This window comes from Triturus cristatus, chromosome 3_1 (genome assembly GCF_964204655.1).
Source record: "Triturus cristatus chromosome 3_1, aTriCri1.1, whole genome shotgun sequence".
In the NCBI taxonomy this organism is placed as follows: domain Eukaryota; kingdom Metazoa; phylum Chordata; class Amphibia; order Caudata; family Salamandridae; genus Triturus; species Triturus cristatus.
The window spans coordinates 650502279-650523820 of record NC_140583.1 but is presented as its reverse complement, the minus strand read 5'-3'; the positions used below and the strand labels follow the sequence as shown (position 1 = coordinate 650523820).

Here is a 21542-nt window from a genome sequence, read left to right as displayed (position 1 = left end):
CGTCCCCCTTTCTTCCGCATATAAGCATCGCGTGCAGTCAACTTTATCCCTAGCGTGATTTTTCGCATTGAGTGTCACTACTACATTTCACCTGCGATCCGATCATTGACTACTAGTCACCATTGAGAGGACAACGAACCGTTGTCCTTACACCGATATCCTACTATACCTAGGTGCACAATTTCTCACACATTACTGCACCTGTGGTAGACCTAAAGGCACTCACTTGTCCTTCGAGCACATCAGTTTTATTGTGCTGAGCCATTGAGCACGTTCTGTGTGACAGACATTAATACTTCTTTTATGTTTTGTCTCTGTGTTTGTTTGTCAATTTTAACCATCAGAGTAAACTCGTTCCTCTCCCCTTATTAACCTTTCTGGCGGAGGTCACACTATTTAGTGTGTTTTTTTGTTGATTTTTTCACACATTAGCCCACGGCTGGGTGTACCTTAGAGCGTGCACACCACCGGGTCTACGCACATCCCCCTCTGGTCCTGACGAATGCCCGATTAACAATCCTTGAGGCAGAAACATGTTGACCGCCACGGAGTGAACCAGGTCTTTTATTTTTCTGACCCTCACTCCTTTTTATTTTTTGCCTTTTAAGCAAAATTAATAAAGTTTCTTTTTTGACTTAATTGGTTATTTTAAATTCACTTTCCCCACACAACCAACCCAGCTCCGCAGTAACCTGGCGTCGCAGCACACTGGGATGACATTCGGTCGTCCCAGTGGAAGCCCAATGATGAAGCATGTCACCAACCAGGTTGGTGAGTGAGGGCTTTTCATACCCACTGGGTACTGTTCTGATGTTGCCAAACATATTCCCAATGAACATAACGGTTCACAGGGAATCTGAGGCTTGTGGCTCGATTGATTGATGTACCACATTGATTTGAGTGCCCCCTTATTGTACACTGGCTTTGTTGTTTATTGGTCTACATTGTTAATCACCAGTCTATACCCTTGCTTTACATTGTTAATCACTGGTCTATAACCTTGCTTTACATTGTTAATCACCAGTCTATACCCTTGCTTTCACTTAGGACCGCCCTGATGCTCGGCTGTGAATACGGCTGTAGGGATGCGGTGGAAGTCTTATTGAAGAATGGGGCAGATGTCAACCTGCTGGATTCCCTGGGCCACGACAGCGCCTACTACGCCAGAATTGGGGACAATCTGGATATTTTGTCAATGATCAGGGCTGCCGTGGAAAGCACTAGTAAAGGTGCAGCAATTGTTCCTATCTTACTTTGCCGCTTTCTTTGGCGTTTGGTAGCCTCTGTGATCACCTGTTCAGGATGTGAAGTGGCCTCTGATTACAAACAGTATAATCTGATTGAAAGTTTAACATTATGCAGGTTTACCTGTGTCCCGAAGTCGTATGACGATATGTTACCCTCTCTGTTTTACAAACTGTGGTATCCAGGTGCTTTTTAGTTCAAGTTACCTTACCGAGGCGAGTTAAAAACTATAACTCCTACAATGCGTTGCTTTTTTAAACGAAATGCCCTAACTGCAGTCGGGGAATGCTGGCTCATGGAACCTCGCATTCCAGGAGCTCAGTTTATAGTTGGGTAGTGACATGTTCTAGAGCTGGGGTTGGTGGGGGTGGTTATTCTGATGTGAGTTGAGACTTGAAGTAGTTTGCCATTTTATAGAATGAAAGGCCATCCACTGTCAACAATGTTAGCTGTCTGCTACAGCTGGCGGTGAGGTTCTGTGTACATTATGGATATTTCCACGGAATTGTACTACTGAATATCAACCCCAGAGTATTGTGTTACAGTAATATCGAGGACAGAATATTGAGGGTCAAAATATCAAAAGGTAAGTGCATAGAGGGAAGTGTAGATTTACGATTCCTCACTCCACGTACCTTGAAGATATCTGTACTGCGTAGGTACATATATATGCAGTTAGGTACATATACTCTAGACTTACCTACCTGTCAATATTTTTTTTTAATACTTTATCCTCAATGTTGGATCCATCGATATTCTGGGGTCGATATTCAATGCATTTATTCCAGAGTAGCAGTTTATGCATGTTTGACATCTAAATCTGATAGCTACTGGAAAACGGCATTACACAAATATTTATAATTGTTGATTTTGTTATTGTCTTCTGTAGGGCGTGAATCGATCAGGAAAGGCCCGCAGTTGCCCACGGTAAGATTCATCTTTAAAATCCTAATGATGTGTCTGTGCTCGGAGACTATATAGTATCCACTGCAAGTGAATTAAATGTTGTTTTTATTGAAAAGCAGCTCGCATGCCTGTCCTTCCCATTACACCACCTTTAAACGCATGATGCACCTCCCTTTGTCCGTCCCCTGCAGTCCTTGACTCAGACTTGACCACAGGTCGTCACTGCCTTCCTTTGAGGTGATGTGGGCTTCTCTCATAATCCCACCTTCCTGAATGGTTTACTATGTAGATTTAGCTCATATAAATTCATTCAAGTAGCCTCGTCACTCACATTGATGCAGCCCTGGACCTCAAGATCACACCGCCCGCAGTTGTGAAGTCCCTTCAGTCTCCAGGGCCTTGGGTCTTGGGAGCCGCATGGCATGGGCTGACGGAGCCCATGCCATGCCATGCGATTGTAGAACTGGAGACAAGAGTATGGTTTGCGCTGTGGAGCAGGCAGGGAGCAGACAGACTGGGTCCACCTGCTTAGTCCTCATCTGTCATCCACTTGTCCTACACGTCATCTGAAATCCGTGCCCTTTTTAGGTCTCGGCTAGCGAAGGGTGCGCTTGCGCAGTCTCACTCGCGAGATTTAATGACTTGGAGAAGAGGGGCTTGAACCCGCCTCTCTTCTCTCCTCTTCTCCATTGGCTGGCCTCTTAAATGCTGGTCAGCCAATGGCGAAGAGGTTTGTCTCTCCAAACAAGCCCCGTCTTTTTGCGATTCGGGAGCGTGTTTTTTCGATTCTTTCTCTGGGCGTGTTTGTTTTCTCTCCTCCAGCCATTGGCAAGAGGAGAGAAAGAAAAATACGCCCGAATCCTAAAACGACGCTGCGTTTCTCTGAGGCATTAACCTCGGAGAAAGGCAGTGGTGTGCTCGTCCTCTCACCCTGCTCTCTCCTTCGCCCTGCACTCATCTACCGTCCGCTCTCTTCCTGCGAGGCCCTCGAAGACCCACTCTTTACCCGCCCATGGTATCGTCCCTCCTCTTCCATGGTAACACTCTGTTCTATCATTCCGTGCGTCATATTCTTGCAGCACTATGGCCGGTGTAAGTTTATTAGGCGATACGGCCCAGTTTGAACAAACCAAACTCTGAGTCGTTGCACGCATCTATTTCCTCATTCGCTCCACTGATCCTATGGTTAGCCAAGGCCCTACCGCACTTTCCTTCCGTATTCCCCACAGAAGCACGTCGTTCCTTTGTACTGATCTGGTTCCCCAGTTTGCTTTACGGCTTGCCTTCTCTTCTGGTGTTATTGCTTCACACTCGCCGTACCGGCGTTTTTACTTCCGCTACTTCGCAGGCAGTGCGTTAATTCCCCTTGTACGCGGGGTCCTCGAGAGAAGGACAGCGCTGGGGTCCTGCGGTGTGTGAGAGCTGAATGTTTACAGGAATTCAAAGGTAAACGTTCCCCGCTTCCTAACGCGCGGAAGCGCAGGCACTTCTGCATTAGACCTGGGCCTTTTCTTACGGTGTTCCACCTACATTTTATACCCATGAGTGCCCCGGCGGTCGACAGCGAGCGGTGCCACTTCTGCTGTGAGTACCAGCAAGTTGTGTTTCTTGAGGCTGCCAAACCAAGAGGGTTATACCGAGAATGTAAACGTTGTTTAATAAAATAGTTCAAATTGCAATATTTGATAATCTGCAGGCATTGTTTATTTGGTATTAACTGCAATTGTATCCACCGATAAAAGACTCTGCCAAAGTTACTGCCTCGGACTCCGAGTTTAGATCACGCAGTTGGTACCTTAGTGTTAACCAATTGCAACGACACCGTAATTGGCGGGTCGTGGGGTGGCAGTGTAGTATAATTCGGTTCACTGGTGCAGTTGTTTGTATACCGTTTGTATAGTAGATTGTCATTACTCTGCTTTCGTGCAGACCGCTGTTTGTGTACTTCGCACCAGCTGGGAGTCTGCTCATTCACTACTTTCAGGAGATGAGTGCCAGTCATTTTAGATAAAAGGGCTGACTATTCTGTACTAAAATGTACACAGTTATGCTTAGTAAGCAGAGGCCTTGGGGGAGGGAGTGTTTGGGGGGGCGGTGTTTGTGTATGTGTCTCCAATCTGTATTATGTCGCTTTTATTTTTTTCAAGCTCTTTGAGCCAGCGGGGTGCGGAGACGCCGGCATCCTAAAAACGGGCCCTGAAATGATAGCTATAGAATAATGTCACGAGCAATGCCAATAGCTCTAACTTTAACAATGCCGAGACCGTTGCATTGTAAATGCTTGTTAATATAACTACGGAATGAGAATACATTCTTTCAGTTTAGGGTGAATCATTGGCCTGTAACAGGGAGAAAAGCAACAGTTTTTCATGAGTAACTTTTCTGTGAATAAATTTGTTAATGTTTATTTTGGAACAGCAAATATCAAAGTGAAAACCATGAAGTTAAAATAAGGCATTTAAAATAAAAACTCAGAGATTGATATGCACATACACCGCACTATAGAGGCAAATGTATGATGGGTAACAGTCTTTTGAACTGGAAAGTGTTTTCGTCATAACGACAAAATCCAAAGCATGCTCCACTGGCCCCTTACCCTGGGGATATCCTGCTGGAGAGGATTCATGGCATGCACGCATTTGTAGCAAGGGTCCTTGCAGGAGCCATGCTCTGAGCACTCTGGCCCCCCCTCGGCTCTTACTATCGCACACTCCTCAAACAGCTGTTCCTCAGATGTCGCTGCCTCAAACTCCTCCTCCTCCTATATATGGCACGTGCATCACACTCCTACCTCTGTGACAGTCCTGTGCCCAAAATCAAAACGGGCCATGCCCCCAGTTAGGTATGGTTTTAAACTCCGACAAAATCTTCATTTCTTATGCGGCCTTTTAGTAATAATTGTTTTTCTCTTCCACTTAGTTTCCATTGTTTTGCTTATCAATTTTCGTTCCAAACTTTTCTCTTACCTTAATGATGTCTTACTGTGTAACACTGCCACCAAGTGGAATAAAGGCCAGTCTAGTTTCCTAAAAAGAGAAATGGGATGTGTGTTATGAAAGAGTAAACACGCGTATTCCAGTGTTTTTCTGTTGTTGGTTGTCTATGGTGGGGTGTTTTTCAATAGTTCTAGGTGCATTGTTCCGTTTGTTTCCTGTCTGGGTCGGACGCTGTCATGTGTGAATTGGTAGAGGGTGCTCAGTGGGTGCAAGGGTGAGTTAGACTTGTTTGCTCTTCTGTTTGACGGAAGTTATGGTTGCCTTCGCATGTCTCTGCCGCAAGTCGGGTCTGCTGGCTCAGTGGGCTGATACATGCGTTCCAGGTTGGAACTCGAACCGTGGTGGGTCCACTCAGACTTTCATTCTTCACAGGTCAATAAACGGAGTATCATTGTGCTGGCTGCTGGGTAACAATAAACATCTATTATTCAGCACTGAGGTGCTGAAGGGGTAAATCTGCGTCTATACAAATCCGAATATTGAGTTATGTTACATGAGCTGTTCTGCAGCCCATAGTGATGATATCTGCGGTGTGTAGAACTCTTATGCGGGAAAGTTTGATTAAGTCTTCATAGCCCTAATATTACGCTCAGGGTTTGGCGCTCTCTGTTCCACGGTTGTAGGCAGCGATTAACGTGTACAAGGTTCCTTCATATGAGATCCTGATGCCAGTCAGTTTCTTAGAAGTGTTGACAGTTCAGCTGCAGAGATTACAAGTTTACAGCAGACTGTAAACTGACAGGGCTTCCCTTGGTTCATGGGATGTGGGGGAATTAAGGCACTCCATACTAGACAGTCCAACAGATAAAGAGCAGCTTGAACCATGCACATACACGCACTGCCTGTTCACACCTTCTGATGCATTTGTAGACGATGCACTAGATCTGTGCATTCTGCCGGGTTTAAACTTTCCCATGTCCAGAGTCTGGGGCAAGACAGAGGATTATGAGTCAACATCCGCATCCTCCTATGGCGTCTCTCATATACCCTGGCCTGCCAGCCTGCCCCAGGCATGCCTTTGGTAGCCACTGATATCAAGGTAAGTACCAGACTAAACTAAGCTGGTGCATAATCTAGATGCACTATTCAGTTTAGCATTATCTGCAAATGCAATTGTGTATTTGTGCCAATCAACCGTGAATAGATAAAGCAGTTGGTTTAGGGGGGTAGATGAATGCGGCTGCTCTGCTGCCTTAGAAGGAAGGAGGTGATGCAGGAGGAGCGGTAGGACTCGCATGCTTGTGGCTATTAAACGCCAGACCCTCTAAATGTGGAGCTCGAGGTTTGGGCACTTTTCATCCAGGCTGGGCAAGAAGCACGCATGGGGAGGCCAATAGGCAGCTTTCCACTCCTCAACGCTTTGTCTTGTGGATTCGTAGCACAATTTCCCCTAACTGAGATCCTAGGACAGGCGGCCTCCGGGATCATTTCTTGCATCCTCATTGAGCTCATAGACCCCGAGTCATTCTGGTGTGGTCTCAAATCTGCACGCAACCCACTACCGGCTGCAAAATGCGAGCTTGCACGACTGCACGTGGTATACCCACACTTGATCTTCACGTACAAGTTCACTGCTGCCTCCATTTACCCTGCCTCCATATGCCAGTTGACTCAGTTGACAAATTTGACATTACGTTGCTTTTTTTGGGAGGCATGATTTACGTTTTTCTACTGTGTGAATGAATGTGTGATTTGTGATTACTTAAGTTTGTAAGCCTGACAATGAGTTGCTGTCTTTTTTAGCTGCATGCCTTTCCCACGTGTGTGATGGTCTATTTATTTCCGCAGAAGTGGCACCACGCGATAGAGCAGGATAAACTGAAGCAGCAGCAAATCTTTCGAGAGCACCAGCAGCATCAGGTATGTCTGCTATTACTCACTTAGTGTCATATTTGTTATGTGGTCACTCTACATGAGACTAGCTGCCTCCAGCTTTGTCTTTTTACTGATCTCTATACTTGGTTTCAAGTTGCTGTCTGTCTTACAGTAGGATATGTTCAACAAGTCGCTTATACCTTAGAGAAGAGTGTCTAAAGGTTACATTACAAATCAAATTACACACTGAGTTCAAGTTTCCCGTCTTAATGAAACATTTATTGTTTCTAATATCACATATGGTTATTATTTTCACAATATAGGTGTCCCGAAGATCACACTAAGTGCAGTGTTGCAGTATTCGTGAAAAGTGAACGTATTGTGTAAAGATGGGTACAATACAAACATATAAAGATGCTTGGATTCATCAGGTACAAATTAGTATAATTTGGGGCAGACTTTCCTATTTACAGTTTTTGCTGTTACCAACAGTTATAGCATCCAAGCGTTGGACATTTTAGCATTGACGTTTCGACCTGTGGAAGAATAAGTTCATTGACTCTGGTCTTCATCTGGATCAAAATAGATGCATACACACTCCAGATAATGCCAAATGTTAGAAAGGTCCGCAAATATAACAAAGAAAGTTGTCTGCAACCACTCCACAAAGGGGCTGAACAGTTTACCATAATCCGAAGCGGGTGCCTTGCCATGCCCAAAGAATTAAACATAAGCATCTGAGTCAACACTCCACGATACTCCTGTGCTCGCTTGTCAGCATAGATGTGTGATGAGCTGCAACCATCAGACTCTTCACTAAGGTATAAGTGACTTGTTGAACATATGTGACAGTATAATTTTTGTATATTATACCATTCGAAGCTCAGATTCTGAGGAATACCGGGTTACCCCTGTATCTTATCGCAACAGGTTTAAGGCATCTTTGTCCACAATAGATGTTGAGGTTGGCAAGTGGAAGCAAAATGAAGGCATGGTGTGAATCCATCCTGACCAATCACATTAAATCGGTGCACACAGCAGTCAAAATGTTGTCTCCCCTTGTATTGCTGGGAGAAACATGTGGTTGTCTCACCCCGAGTAAGCTGTCAGCACTGGCATCTAATGGGCCCAACGGTAGTATAAGCATTTGCTTTTTTACATATGACTCACTCTAGCAGCCAAATCACCCAATGTGGATCACTATTACTCTTAAGAACTCACCCCTACAAAAGCCTTTGTGAAGGATCTAAAAAAAGGAATATGGGATTTGTCCAACTTATAGACGATCTTGGCAAAAAGGCACTATTGTTCAGTTTGAGTACTTCTTGATCACTTACTTCTAACTGCATGTTCCTCACAAGGTGCCAGACTAGGTCTGGAGATTTTTGTAGCAGTTCTTCTGTGCACAGCTAAGTGGTGTCATTGGGCTCTGCGCTCGCTTCAAACCGCCCCATAAGTGACAGAGTGAAGCCATATATTTACCCCACTCATGTGCTCTGACATCAGTTCCTTTTTTCCATGCCTGCCGACATAGATCCAGAAGTCCGCTTCTAACTTCGTCCCCACAAAAAAGTGACAGGATTGAAACAATACTGGGTGATCCTTTGAAGTTTGGAATGAAAGGAGCCAGGCATGCATGTAACGTAAGGAAATGCTACTCACAAGTACTTTGGTTATGCTCCATACTATATGATACTTTGCTTTAGCTTCCTGTTATGTCGGGCTCGGTGCCTATGATAGTTTTTATTACAGCTTGTCTTCCATATGTGGTCCATAGTGGATATAACTGGGATGAGGCGAGGAACAAATGGGACACACATGCCTGTCATTCTCATTCCTTTTGAAGCTGTTGAGAACATTTTCTGTCATACCACAGGGAGGTGCAGTTTTCCATGAGTTTGGAAAGGAATCCTGTTAATAGGCTACAATGACTTACAAGTAATGCACTGGGGCCCTATTGTTTCTTGAGTCAGGCCAAAGTCCTCCACGTAATGAGTCACGGATTTAAGGAGTTACCCTGTTTTATGGAAGATTCTGACTCCGGATTCTGCTCCATTATAATTCTGGCCATCTCTCTAGCAGGCAGGGTGTGTTGTATGTATGTTTGTTAGCACGTACTTGCCCCAGATCCCTGAGTGCAGAAGATACATTGTTAAACTAGTACATTGTCTACATTTCCACCTACCCTGGGCTCACTAGAAGAATAAAGGGACTCTGTGTTTGTGTTTCTTGCTAAATGCATTTAGACGGATGACCACCAAATAAAATCATGATTGACCAAAGCGTAGCGCAGAGGAAGACATTCTTGGATGAGCGTGGCATTGTGCATAGTTACACTGCTCTATAGCCTGAGGAATAGTTGGTGCATAACCAATCAACATTAAGGACTGTATGCAGTTAGCAGGGTAATGTGGGTTCATGTGCAAGAGTGATAGAAGAGAAGTGGGTGTAACTCTCACACCGCCCTTTTACCATGATGACGTGGAAGAGCCTAGGATAAGGACAAGTCGAGGATGGCTGCGAAAAGTCTGCATGGTAAACAGTGATGTGAAAGAATTTAAAAACAGTAAAGTGGAGGAGCACCAACCAACAAGAGCTGTAAGAAAGATTATGCTAAGTGGATGCATGTGTAAGAGCTGTGAGTAATTGTAAATTGCATTTACATAGTGCTTGGTACCCCTAATGAGGCATCAAAGCACTTTTGCACCCTACTCCAGAAGCCTAACAGGATTAGTGGTGAATTAGTATAGGGAAATATGAAAATAATTTGAACGGTGGATGTGTGAGTCTGTTGGTTGGATTGAAAAGGATAGAGGAGGGAGGGGTCTAGAAAGTATTTATTTGGAGATTGTAGCAGCAGGAGGAGGTTTGGGATGGGGGTGGGGACGAGTCAGAGGGAAGGGTTTAGAAAGGCTTGTTTGGGAGATCTGAATAGTACAAGAGGTTTGAGATGATACAAGGAAGGGGTAGTAGTATGCTGAAAACAAGGAAATCCAAGGAAAAGCTTGTGAAACTTGGTTGTCCTTCGCCTGCGCTGTCTGTTTGCCCTGTATTTGTTGGATGTCTCTGTGAGCTCTGGGGACTGCATCAAGGGGTTTGTGTGTAAGTAGTGTTCCTCACATTCCAAGGTGTCGAAGAGAGATGTGAGTGTCGAAGAGTTTGGAGGTAAATATCGGACTTGATAACAGAGAGGAGTTGGCCTAATGGCTAGGGCGGTCGACCTCGAATCTGGGGAACTGGGTTCCAGTATCTGCAATGACACTGAACAACCTGTGATTCTGGGCAAATCACTGAATCTCCCTGTGCCTAACAAAAATGAATGTGTCCTCATGTAATGCAACTGGTGCTGTGTAAAGCGCTCTGATACCCGATTCGGATCAAGTTTGCGCTATATGAAACTCTGTAAAAAGAAAAACAAATGGGAAGGAAGGTTTGCAGGGTGTTTTTAATACTCAATAAAGCAATCTACGCTCCTGTGTCTGGCAGTTGCTTCTTGAGCTGCAGGTTTGAAAACTCCAGCCTGTCTGCTACAATACTCTTCCTGGAGGCAAACCCCAGAAGAACGGTGCTGCCCTTCTCTATGTAATGCAAAACACAAGGGATCAGGATTTCTTCTGCACCTGTAGGTTTCCTCCCATGAAACACACCCATAAAGCAGGTCTGTGTAGGAGCTCTGGAGGGCCGAACATATCCAGAGCGGACAGTGGGGTGAATATACTAGGCCTGGTGGGCTTGAAAGATTTTCACATCATTTTTGTAGGTTCCTCTCCGTGCCCACTCTCCTTCCCCGCCTCTGCTTTGGTTTTTAGGTGGAACCAAGATACTGGCTTTAAAATAAATTGGTTGCACGCCTGTTGAGCTAAAAGAGCCTGTGTCTCGCAATGTAGCGGGAAGGCGGTGCAGACAGCAGGCCCTGCAGCATGTATGTACAGGTGTTGTGAAGTTTTTAGTTTTCCACTGCGTGGCAGGTGTTTCTCAATAGCTAGACTAGAGTTACTACAGTACATATTTCCTACTCCTGCTGGTGCCAGTCCTTTACAGATTACCGCCTGGAACCTGGTTTTGCTGTAGGCATGGCTACCCTGGAAGATTTGCAGAGCACCGATTAGGTGTCTGTACTGAGGGTGGTACATGAAGAAGAGACGTCCTTGCATATACGTGTCATTTTGGAAACGTGACATCAGGCATGTGCGGATTCTGGTGGAAATTCAAAGCATGATATGCATCCTGTACATGCTGTTCGTATAGGAAGTATCAGATCACAAATCCTGCGTGTGGCACTGGTTTTAGTTTCACGAGTAAACACTATCCATGCGCTGACTCGGTTGGACACGAATCATCTCGTCAAGTGCTATTTTTGTTCTTCTGCAAATTGTTACAGAATTTGTCTCTGTGAAGACTGTGCAAACTCGCTTAATCTTCTGGAAAGGAATTTACTGATTATAAGTCTGTCGATGACTTGTACACATTCTGTGGCGAGGATTTTGGTTGAAAAGTGCATTTTTTTAAAGTGTGCTGACCTACTACGACAGTGACAGGTGTATTATCGTGCCATAATTATGCATTTGTTTTGTATCCCCACGTACAACGTGGCACAGGACTACTAAGTAGCTGTGTGCATTGAGACAGATGAAGCTGTTTGTGCGGTGCTGACAACGGAGCATTGGGGAGTTCAGGGACATCCATTTTGTTCTTCTACTTTGTTACTACGTGCCTGTGCGCTAAGGCTTCCTGGTAGCGGCTATCAGCCTATTCTGTCTGGAACTCGTGCTTATTTAAAAGAGAGGGGACTTTCAGTGACGACTGGAGCAAAAAGAATAATTAACAAGAATTGGTGATTCATGCCTGTTGTAGTCATTGAAGGGTACGCTTTGTTGGTACATCTGACTATAAAAAAACACACAAAATCTGCAGAATATCCAACGCAGTGATCGTTCTCGTACTTTCTCTCTAAAATTCCGCAGCACATACATGTACCATGTCTTTATAGCATACTCCTCTACATTCTGACTTGCCCTGCACTGCTGAAATGTACTGTTTTCCGGCGTGTTAGCACACTGCCCGTCTGCAGTGTGTGCCTGTCCGTAGATGTACACAACATGCTCTAACTTGTGTGCACTACTTATAGTGCCTACTTCGCTTCCTATTCTCCCACAAACCTAGCTACAGCTCCTCTTTAGTGTGTGCAGCCTTTACACCAACTACATATGTAGTACTCCTAGAGAGTATATGCTAACCCTTACAATAATGTTTGTCATGGATACTTCTACCTGCAGATTTCTTACCTACAGAATTTCCCAAGTACCAGAGTGGATCTGGAAACTTTGCAATTGCTCTCCTGCGCCGTAACTAGTGCTGTAAGCGGCATTGGTGTGACTTCATTGGATCCATATAGTCCTTCCCTTGCACCCTGACATCCATTCCTTTTTTCTGCTGCCCCTTTGGCGCAGATTGGGAGATGCTCTTTGTGAATTTTCACATTTATTCAGATTTGCTGCTTGGTTCTCTGTGGAAGGAAAATGTCTCATCTCAAGAAGTCAGGGTTTCAGCCCTTCTGCTCATGCCATGCCATGGACAGCTGTCCATTTCTGACTCCCATGAGGTCTGCCTGTAGTGTCTAGGGTGCAAACCGAGGTGTGCAAACAAAGGCCTCTGAATGGGGCTTGTCTTTCACCCTGTTCCTCCCAGCACATATATCTTTCAAACCAATTTCTGCCTCAGTATAGGGACTGGAGAACAGACATAAAGGAAAAGACCGACAGTCCCAACAACCCTCCTCCTTGTCTTCCTGGTCCTCCCCGCACCACCTGGAAAGCTGCTTTTGCCCTTCCATGTACGGGGACACAACAGCAAGTTGGAGGGAGGTTGTCTTAGTATCTGTAGGCCTGAAAGCAGTTACAACAGACCAGTGGATCTTTCTTTTCCAACAGTCACCACCTCAGATCCCTCCCCCTCAAACCTGACAGCCTGAGGATCACCTTCTAATCATGCAGTGGGAGGTGGCGGCCCTTTTGCCGAAAAGACCAATGGATGGTCCCAGAAGAGGAAACTGGGCAAAGATGAGACTAAGTACTTCCTAGTTTACAAGAAGGACCATGGTTTGTCTGATCTTGGACCTCAAGGTCTTCAGCTTTTATCGTGACAAGGAAAAGTTCCTGATGCTGCCAGGTACTTATGGTGCTGGGAATTATAGATTGGATGGTGTTCCTCGACTTGCAAGATGCATAGTTCCTCAGACCATTCCTGCAGTCGCATACAAGATGCCTGCAATTCATAGTAGATCTACTCCTTGCCAATTCTCATTCCTCCTATTCTGAGTATCAACACTCCTGGGTCTTCGCCTGATAATTATGTTAGCTTCCTGCATTCTACTGTTCATGCATTCATACTGCCACACAAGTTGTGTCTCTATCTGCAATAGTTCAAACATGGAGGCAATCTGTTGGATACCATTGTAATCTCCCAGGACACTGTAACAGGCTTGATCTGGTTCTCGGTAGGAAGCTCCTGATGCAAGGCAAATCCTTTTGCCCTCCACCTGTAGTGGCCACAGTAGTGATGGACTCATCCACTTTGAGGTGAGGTGTGCATCAGGAGGAGCTGGAGATGAGGGGACTCTGGTCTTTAGGAAATCAGGTTCAGTACATCACCTTACTTGCCCTGCAGGCAATTTGTCTGACCCTTTGCTGTGACCTGGCCAGATCTTGACAGACAACAGGCCCATGATTTTGTACGTCAACAAGCAGGGAGATACTGGGTCTCATGTTCTCTGCCAAAAAGTCCTGAGAATCTGTGGGGGTGTACATGGCGCATGTCTGGTCGTCAGCCTGGCTCTCTGAACACCAGACCCAACAGTTTGAGTCACTGTCACATTGCCAACCACAAGTGGTGTTTTTATCTGGAAGCAGTTCGAGACCTCTGCGCCCTGTGAGGCACACCTTGAGTGGATCTCTTTGCCACTCATAAGAATGCTCACTGCCCACAGTTCTGTGCCCTCTAGTTTCTGTTGCAGAGAGCCTTTAGGGCTGCATTTCAGTGGATGTGAAACTTTCCTCATCACTATACATTTCTTCCCATATGCTTATCTCATTGGGTGTTCAGGAAATAGTGCCAGGACTAGGCCCAAGGCATTCTAATCGCCCTGGAGTGGCCAAGGAGGGTTTGGTAGGCAGACTCCTGCAATTCCATGTCCTCGGCTCCAACCACCTCTCATGCTGATCTCTTTTCCCACAAAGGGGCCGGTTCTGCAACTCAACCTTCAGAGTCTCTACCTTCATGCCTGGAGACTGAGTGGAGACTCATGTGTTCCTTTCACCTACCAGCAGAGGTGGTCGACATTATATAGTCAGCCCGTCTTCCCTCTACAAAATCAGTCTACTCAGGATGATGGAACACTTATTTGGAATGGTATGTAGAACTTCTGATGGCACACTGGTCTTAGAGTTTTGTTTTCTCTTTCTTTATCCCAGCAAGGTTGTGCGGTGGGCACTGTTAAATGTTATATTGCTGCCCTTTGGGTGATATAATCTTAAAGTTTTTCGTGCTAATGTACCTCGTACTATTTGATATATTCACTTATTTGATGTCACATTTTTCAATTATAAATGTGTATTGCATTTAGCACGCATATATTATTCGATATTTATTTCTGTATGATTTGATAGTTGAACAGTTATATGTAATTCAATGAGTCAATGTATCCAATTGTTTAGTATTTATTTCAGGAGTTGTTTATACATGACATTTACAGTTAATGCTTCCTTGAAGCAGAAGTAGATGAAGATGTATGTTGCTTGTTATTGATTACATTCAGTAAGAGGTTTGTTCTTTTCAAAACCATCTGAAACGGACATTTAAACTTATTACAAAGATGTGTTCAGGAGAGAGGACTCTTCACTCTTCCATGGAGCTGAGAGATTGGGCTCCTGCAGACAGGAGCTGCCAACACTTTCGGCCACAAGCTCGTGGCCTCCAACACGCCTTTTCGGTTGGCTGGGACACTAGCTCTTTTCATATGGAACAATATATTTGTGGCATGTGCAGCTGTAGATACAGATGCTGTGCATACTCATATCAAGTGTTGGGGTCGTTTGTGTGCAACTTGTTTTTCTTTGAAGAAGTCTGAGTCTTGAGGTAGAGTGACTTTACCTATTTCTCTCTCCTAACTGCTCGACACCGGTACCTCCCCCTGCTTCCACCCCAATCTGTTTGACTCAATCCTCTGCAGCTTCGTTTCATCACTCGTCTTCGTCGTCCGAATTCCTTACGGTGCCCCCTCAGGGCACTTGTCCCCTTTCGGAGCTTTCTCCTCAGCCTCTTTCTCTGAGAATGCAGACTAAGTAACAAAACGAGCCTCTTTCTGGTAGTGTCCAGACTGCCAGTCCAAATACCCCTGGTCAGACCATTATAGTGTCTAACTCTCGTCTCTCTCCGGAGCACGACCAGGCATGCTGCCTGCCTCGCCTTCAAATTAAAAAAGAGACTGTTACCATTGAGATCGATGCTTCGCTCGCTGCACAATCAGAAATAACTCATCCCCCCCTCGATTTCTTCAAGGACCAGGGTTTTGAGGAGGAACCACAGCCACAGAATACGGGCCAACAGACCCCCTGCTTCGGCCCAGGATCGAGCTCATAATCTGCTGTTTTCCACTGAGCGAGAGGCAGTTTCCCAACCGTTGAGTTGACTGTATCACACACTCTCCACCTGACCTCGAGCACCGATCTTGAGAGGTTCGAGTGTTGAGCCCCAAAGTCCGTGTCTAGACTTCCAGTCTGCCACTGCCAGAAAACTATGGTCTGCACCGAACGAAGGCCTTGGAACCAAGTGTGAGCCAACCAACTGCATTGTAACACCGAGTCCATCCTCAGCCAGATTCGGTCTGATGACCAGCTCCCTCTTTGTTGGATATGTAGACATCAGGAAAGGCAAGACGGTCCAGAAGAGTACCTGGTCATGGTCAGTCGTCTTCTGCATTAAAATGTATTATGCCCTTACTAAGAAGGATCCTCCATAGGGAATCCATGCTCATTCTACAAGAGCGAAGGTATCACCATCTGCACTAGGCAGAGGTGTTCCTGTGAGAAAGATCTGTTGTGCGGTCACATGGGCTTCTCTTCATGCTTTTGCAAAGCACTATTGCTTGGATTCAGAGGTGAGAAAGGATGGCCATTCTGCCTTTTCCATACATCCGGATTTCCGTGTTTGACCACTCCTTCAGACCCAGCACCTGGGAGAGGGTGCTGCTGTTGTATCTCTTCAAAAGATGAGTAATCTGCAGGTAGTATCATCCATACCCAAAAAATTAGATAACTTCCTTAACTATCTTTCTTCTGGTGGATACTCTATGTACTTTATTCCTTATTGATCCTTCTCACCACCCAGTTTCTGAAGGACAATCTTAGATTACTGAATAAATAGTTCCAGTGTAGTTTGTTGCACTGCACTTTCCTGTTCAATCTGATGTTGTCCCCGTCTGTGTCTCGGGGCATGGAAAAATTGATGTCAGGGCACTGGGTGACACTTTGTGGCACACCAATGCAGTTTCTAGCCATGAGATGAAGCAAGCACCAGCTACTAGTGTGGGAGAGCTGTTGCAGAGTTTCTGGATCTAGTCTGGCACTTGGGATATTCAAAGAGTGAAGACTCTGCAGAAGGAGTGTCCACCAGAAATATTGCTACCAAAGGTAAGTAACTTTTTCATTTTAAGCAGGTACTTCGTACTTACATATATATTTATGTTTAAGCAGTTTACATTCTTGACATGTTGCCTTCTCTCTATACCCTCTGTAGGGCCTGGAGGCCGAAAATGAAGAGCTGAAAGAGCGGTTGTGGGAAATGCAGCGCGAACATCGGCAAATGTTTGACAAGAGTGGTGTGCTGAAGCAGCAACAGGTCTGCATATAAAATACTTAAAATAGCAGGCAGTTTTTAAGCAGTATTGTTTGGGTGTAGACCTTTAGGTTCTTCAGTTGGTAATGGCTTGTAATCCTTAGTGGAGCATTTAATGGACAGATATATATTATCTTTTAGAAAGAAGAGTTGGCAATGGTGTTGGAAGCAAAGGAGAAGGAACACGAGAGCAGTGTGCGTACCATTGAGTCCCTGAAAGCCAGATTAAAGTATTATGAGGTAAACTTAATTGTTTGAGTTAGCCTATGGTATTGTAAGGAATGTTAGACTTGAGATGAAGTCAAGGTGTATACCTGTCATAAGGTTGAACTTGAGACACTTTATCATATGTCAGTCCTGCGAATTCCACATGGCACTGGCTGTTTGGTGGCAGTGGGGAAATAATGGGTGGGTTGTTTTTACACACACTCACACACTCTCATGTTCCTAGATGACTGCTGATATGAGGCAAAGTACTTAACTGCCCAATTATCCAAGGATCTGTTATACAGTTTTAGAGCCCCCCCCCCATATTTATTTTATGTAACCTGTTCCTCAGTACAACCATCCTGCGAGCCAACACCACACTGCACATGGCCTACAGCCATGCACTGTGGGTGGATGGCCTCAGGCCCTGGGGAACCCCATCCTCCAAGGCCCGGTGTGATATTTAGGGAGAGGCGGGCACACAGACCCCCTCCACGGGCAGATTTCAGCCCCAGGGACCCCATGCCCTGGTCCCCCAGTAGCATTAGTGTAAGGGGGGTACACAGCCCCCCTCCTTGGGCTAAATTTGTCCGCCGTGACCCCATTCCCTGAAGCCTAGCAATATTTTGGGGAGAGGGGTATGCAGCAACCCTTCCCAGGTCGATTTTGGTCCCGGGGACCCCATCTCCTGGGGCCTGGTTTTGAAATTGGGGAGAGGGAAGGCACACAGCACCTTCCCGGGCTTACTTTAGCCCTGGGGACTCCATCCCCCAGAGCCAGGCATCATAACTAAGGGGAGGGACACACAGAGCCCCTCTTCCTGGGCTGATTTTAGCCCAAGAACCCCATTCCACGGGCCCTGGCATTAATATTTGGGAAGGGGGAACGCGACCCACCTCCCTGGGCTGATTTCAACCCCAGGGACCCCATCCCCGGTGCTGAAATTAGAGGGGGGGGCACACAGCTCCCCTCTCCCAACTAATTTTGGACCCACGGACCCCTTCTCTCAGGCCCTGGCACTGTAACTTTGGAGACTACGGGGGAGCCAGCTCCCCTCATCCAGCAGGGAATGGCATTGCTCTTGCTCTTGTTTTTCAAACAAATGCCTTTTTGGAAAAAAGCGCCCCATACCGTGCTTTCACTTTGATGGCGGTTCATCTAAAGAAAGGGGCGTGGCGTCTATTATCGTGCAAGCACAGGATGGAGCGCTTGGAAACAAAAAATATTTGCAATGCAATAGGTCTCACATTTGCGAGAATTTAAGCTATTGGCATTTACAGTTCCAATAGCTCAAACTCTTGTAAATGCAAGACCTATTGCATTGCAAATGCTTGTTCTCCATTGAAAACAAGTCACTTATCAGCATAATGCTTCTTTTGGCCAGAGCCTGGCGCCCCCTGGGATCACTTGAAGCCGTTCTAGGGGCGCCCACCCCCCAGTTTGAAGACCGTGCTTTAAAAGACTTTTAGAACGTTGGAATGTTTAGAGCTCCATCGAAAACAGTGGACTGGCAGACGGCCCATAAGTGCCGGTACAAGCCGTCGACTCCAATATTCCAATGTTTCTATTTTTTTCCCTTTTTAGGTTGAGTCTGCAGGTTGCGTGCATGTGCTGCTGTTGCTTGGTGACCTATTGCATCTTTAAAAAAAAAAAAACACAAACGTTGGCAAAGCCAATAGGTCTCGCCTATGCAAGAGCTATTGGCTGTGGCAATGTGTTTTAGCCATGTTGTACACCTATGTGGCTGCTGTTCAGCATAACTAAAAGTTAGCGTCATGGGGATTTGTAGTTTGGAGTGTTGAGGAGTGAATTAGAGTGGAGTGGAGTGGAGTGGAGTGGAGTGGAGTGGAGTGGAGTGGAGTGGAGTGGAGTGGAGTGGAGTGGAGTGGAGAAGATCAGACGGTGCCAAGAAGAAATTGGAAAAAGGCTACAACTATTAGCTTGGGCCCTGTGCTTTTAGGAAAAGTTCTACAGAGCTCGAGTAATCCGAATGAGGACGTGGCCGCGTTCAATTTTGGGATTACCTCTGCCCTAGATTCAGTGGCTCCTCTTGAGAGCGGTGAGGACTGCAAGGGAGTCCCCATAAACCCCTTGGTTCTTAACAGAACTAATAACTTAAAAATGCAGGTGTAAAAAACTTGAACGGCGGCGCAGGAAAGATTACACCTCAGAGGCCAATATCGCATATAAGTAAGCCTTAACAGATACTCCGAAAAATGATGAGGGCAGCTAGAAGAGATTTTTTCATATTGCGCATTGAAAGTGCAGAGATTACAAGTCAGGAGGTCTTTAGGATCGTCCGATCCTTCACCAGTCCCTCGGCTCTTGAGGGAAAGGTCCCGGCATCACTGTCCTTATTTACTGAGCTCTCTAATTTATTTGATGAGAAAATCCGGAAAGTCTATGCCTCCTTCAAGGATGGAGAGCACACGGGGACACCTCAGCTAAAGGATAACATCAAATCTGGTGGAACTGTTTCAGTGTTCCGCCCTATATCCCTTCAGGAATCCTTAGCGGAAATCTTAAAGTGCAAGTCAGGATCCCCGTCAGACCCGTGCCCAACCAAGCTATTTAGATCCTTGGCTCTCTGGATAAACCTGATCTGGAATACTATGCTATCCTCAGGCATCTTTCCTGATGTTTGGAAGCATGCATTTTTACTTCCATTGTTGAAAAAACCAAATGCAGATCCCAAGGAGTTGGGCAATTACCGCCCTATCTCACTGTTACCTTCACCCTCAAAAATGTTAGTGAAGTTGGTCCAATGGCAACTGGCTAGTTTTATAAATGATCATGACATCCTACAGGATACTCAGTCCGACTTTAGATCAGGCTACAACACTGAGACTGCTCTGGTGGAGTTGGCGGAGTCAGCGAGAATGTCGGTAGATGCAGGGGCAGCAGCCTTCGACAGTTGCCCACTATATTCTTCTGGAAACACTTCAGCAGGATACAGCTCTTGCCTGGATCATGTCTGATCTTACAGATCGATTACAAAGAGTCCTCCTTCAACCGCATCAATCGGACCCTAAACGATTATGGTGCGGCGTGCCACAAGGCTCGTCCCTCAGCCCTTTACTTTTTAACATTTACCTGGCGCCCCTCTTTACTATTATTAATTCCTGGGAAGTGAAAATTGTCTCTTACGCTGATGACACCCAGCTGGTGTTCTCATTGAAAGACCACTCTGAGGATTTGTTTGCCAGACTATCACGGTGTCTAAAGGACAACGCATGCTGGATGAACCTGAACAAACTCCAATTGAATGCGGATAAGATCGAGGTTCTGTTTTTCGGCCAGATCTTATTTCCGCCCGCTGGACTTTGGTGGCCAGGGGAACTGGGTTCTCCCCCAATCCCAGCAAAATCCGCTAGGAATTTGAGCATGAAGTGGGACTCGGATCTTTCCTTTGCAATGTAAGTCCAGCACATCACGTCGTCCTGCTTCGGGAAACTAAAAAACTTTTGGAAATTCCTGCACCTTCTAACTGAGGAAAGTCGCAGGATCATAGTCCATGCTACAGTGACATCTCAGCTGGATTACGTGAACAGTCTCTATATCTGATCCATAGACTCCAGATAGTACAAAATGCAGCAGCAAGACTTATCCGTCCGGTACCGTTCCGCCACCATATCTCCCCACATATTAGGAAACTGCACTGGCTCCCAATTGCAAAAAGGATAGAGTTCAAGTCCTTAACCATAGCTCATCGTGCCCTACATAACAAGGGGACTGGGTATCTCAGTCACAGGCTGCGCCCGTACCAACCTAAACGCGCTCTAAGATCCAATTCCCAGCACTTGCTTTGTGTTCCCCGTTTTGCCAAGTCTTGAGTGGGAGGCAGATCCTTCACTGTGAAGACAGCCAAGCTATGGAACGCCTTGCCTGGGGTGGATACGGAACGGGAGTTCAGGCAGATCCTGAAAATCCAGAAGACCGAGAGAAAGGATTGTAGTCCCCAGAGAGGGACTTCTTAAAGAGAGTTTATTCATCACTGTTGGAAAGAACCAAAACGTTTGCTGCCCGCAGAGCAGGATGAGAAAAATACTTGATTGTGTAAACAGGCCCTTTTTGACTTCGTGTTCTACTCTTTTTCCAGGCCAACCAGACTGCTAGCAGCCCTTTCAGTAATGGTATGTATCCACCTTCTCCTGTCCTCACATTGTGCTTATGCTCTTCTCACCTCGCGTCAGTGTTTCGTTGGCCTGCATAGCCCTTGCACTTTTGTAGTTTCCTGCTTGATATCTGATTTTATGCTCAATCTGCTGTTATTTGCTGGAGATTTCTATATATAACTCAATTGACCCTGACAGCTTGCCATGGGGCCTTGTGTTGAGCATGTGCACCATGGTGTGCACCATGAAGGCAAAGACAAATGAAGTGGTTCTCTCCTTCCTCTTTGTGTTTTAATCTAGTTCAAATGACTATGACAGCGTCTTAGGGATTTATGTCTTTCTTACTGCTCGTAAACTACACCCTATG

General features: G+C 45.8%; 1 protein-coding gene across 6 annotated transcripts in view; it reads left to right on the top strand.

The window, feature by feature from the left end:
* Positions 1–21542, top strand: part of UACA (uveal autoantigen with coiled-coil domains and ankyrin repeats) — a 350198-nt gene that overhangs the window by 313340 nt on the left and 15316 nt on the right. For all 6 annotated transcript variants that reach the window (XM_085644675.1, XM_085644673.1, XM_085644671.1 and 3 more), the window contains exons 8-13: positions 1048–1229; positions 2135–2172; positions 6936–7007; positions 16755–16856; positions 16995–17093; positions 21160–21193. In XM_085644675.1, coding sequence (XP_085500801.1) covers positions 1048–1229; positions 2135–2172; positions 6936–7007; positions 16755–16856; positions 16995–17093; positions 21160–21193 — 527 coding nt within the window. The remainder of the gene's footprint in view (positions 1–1047; positions 1230–2134; positions 2173–6935; positions 7008–16754; positions 16857–16994; positions 17094–21159; positions 21194–21542) is intronic.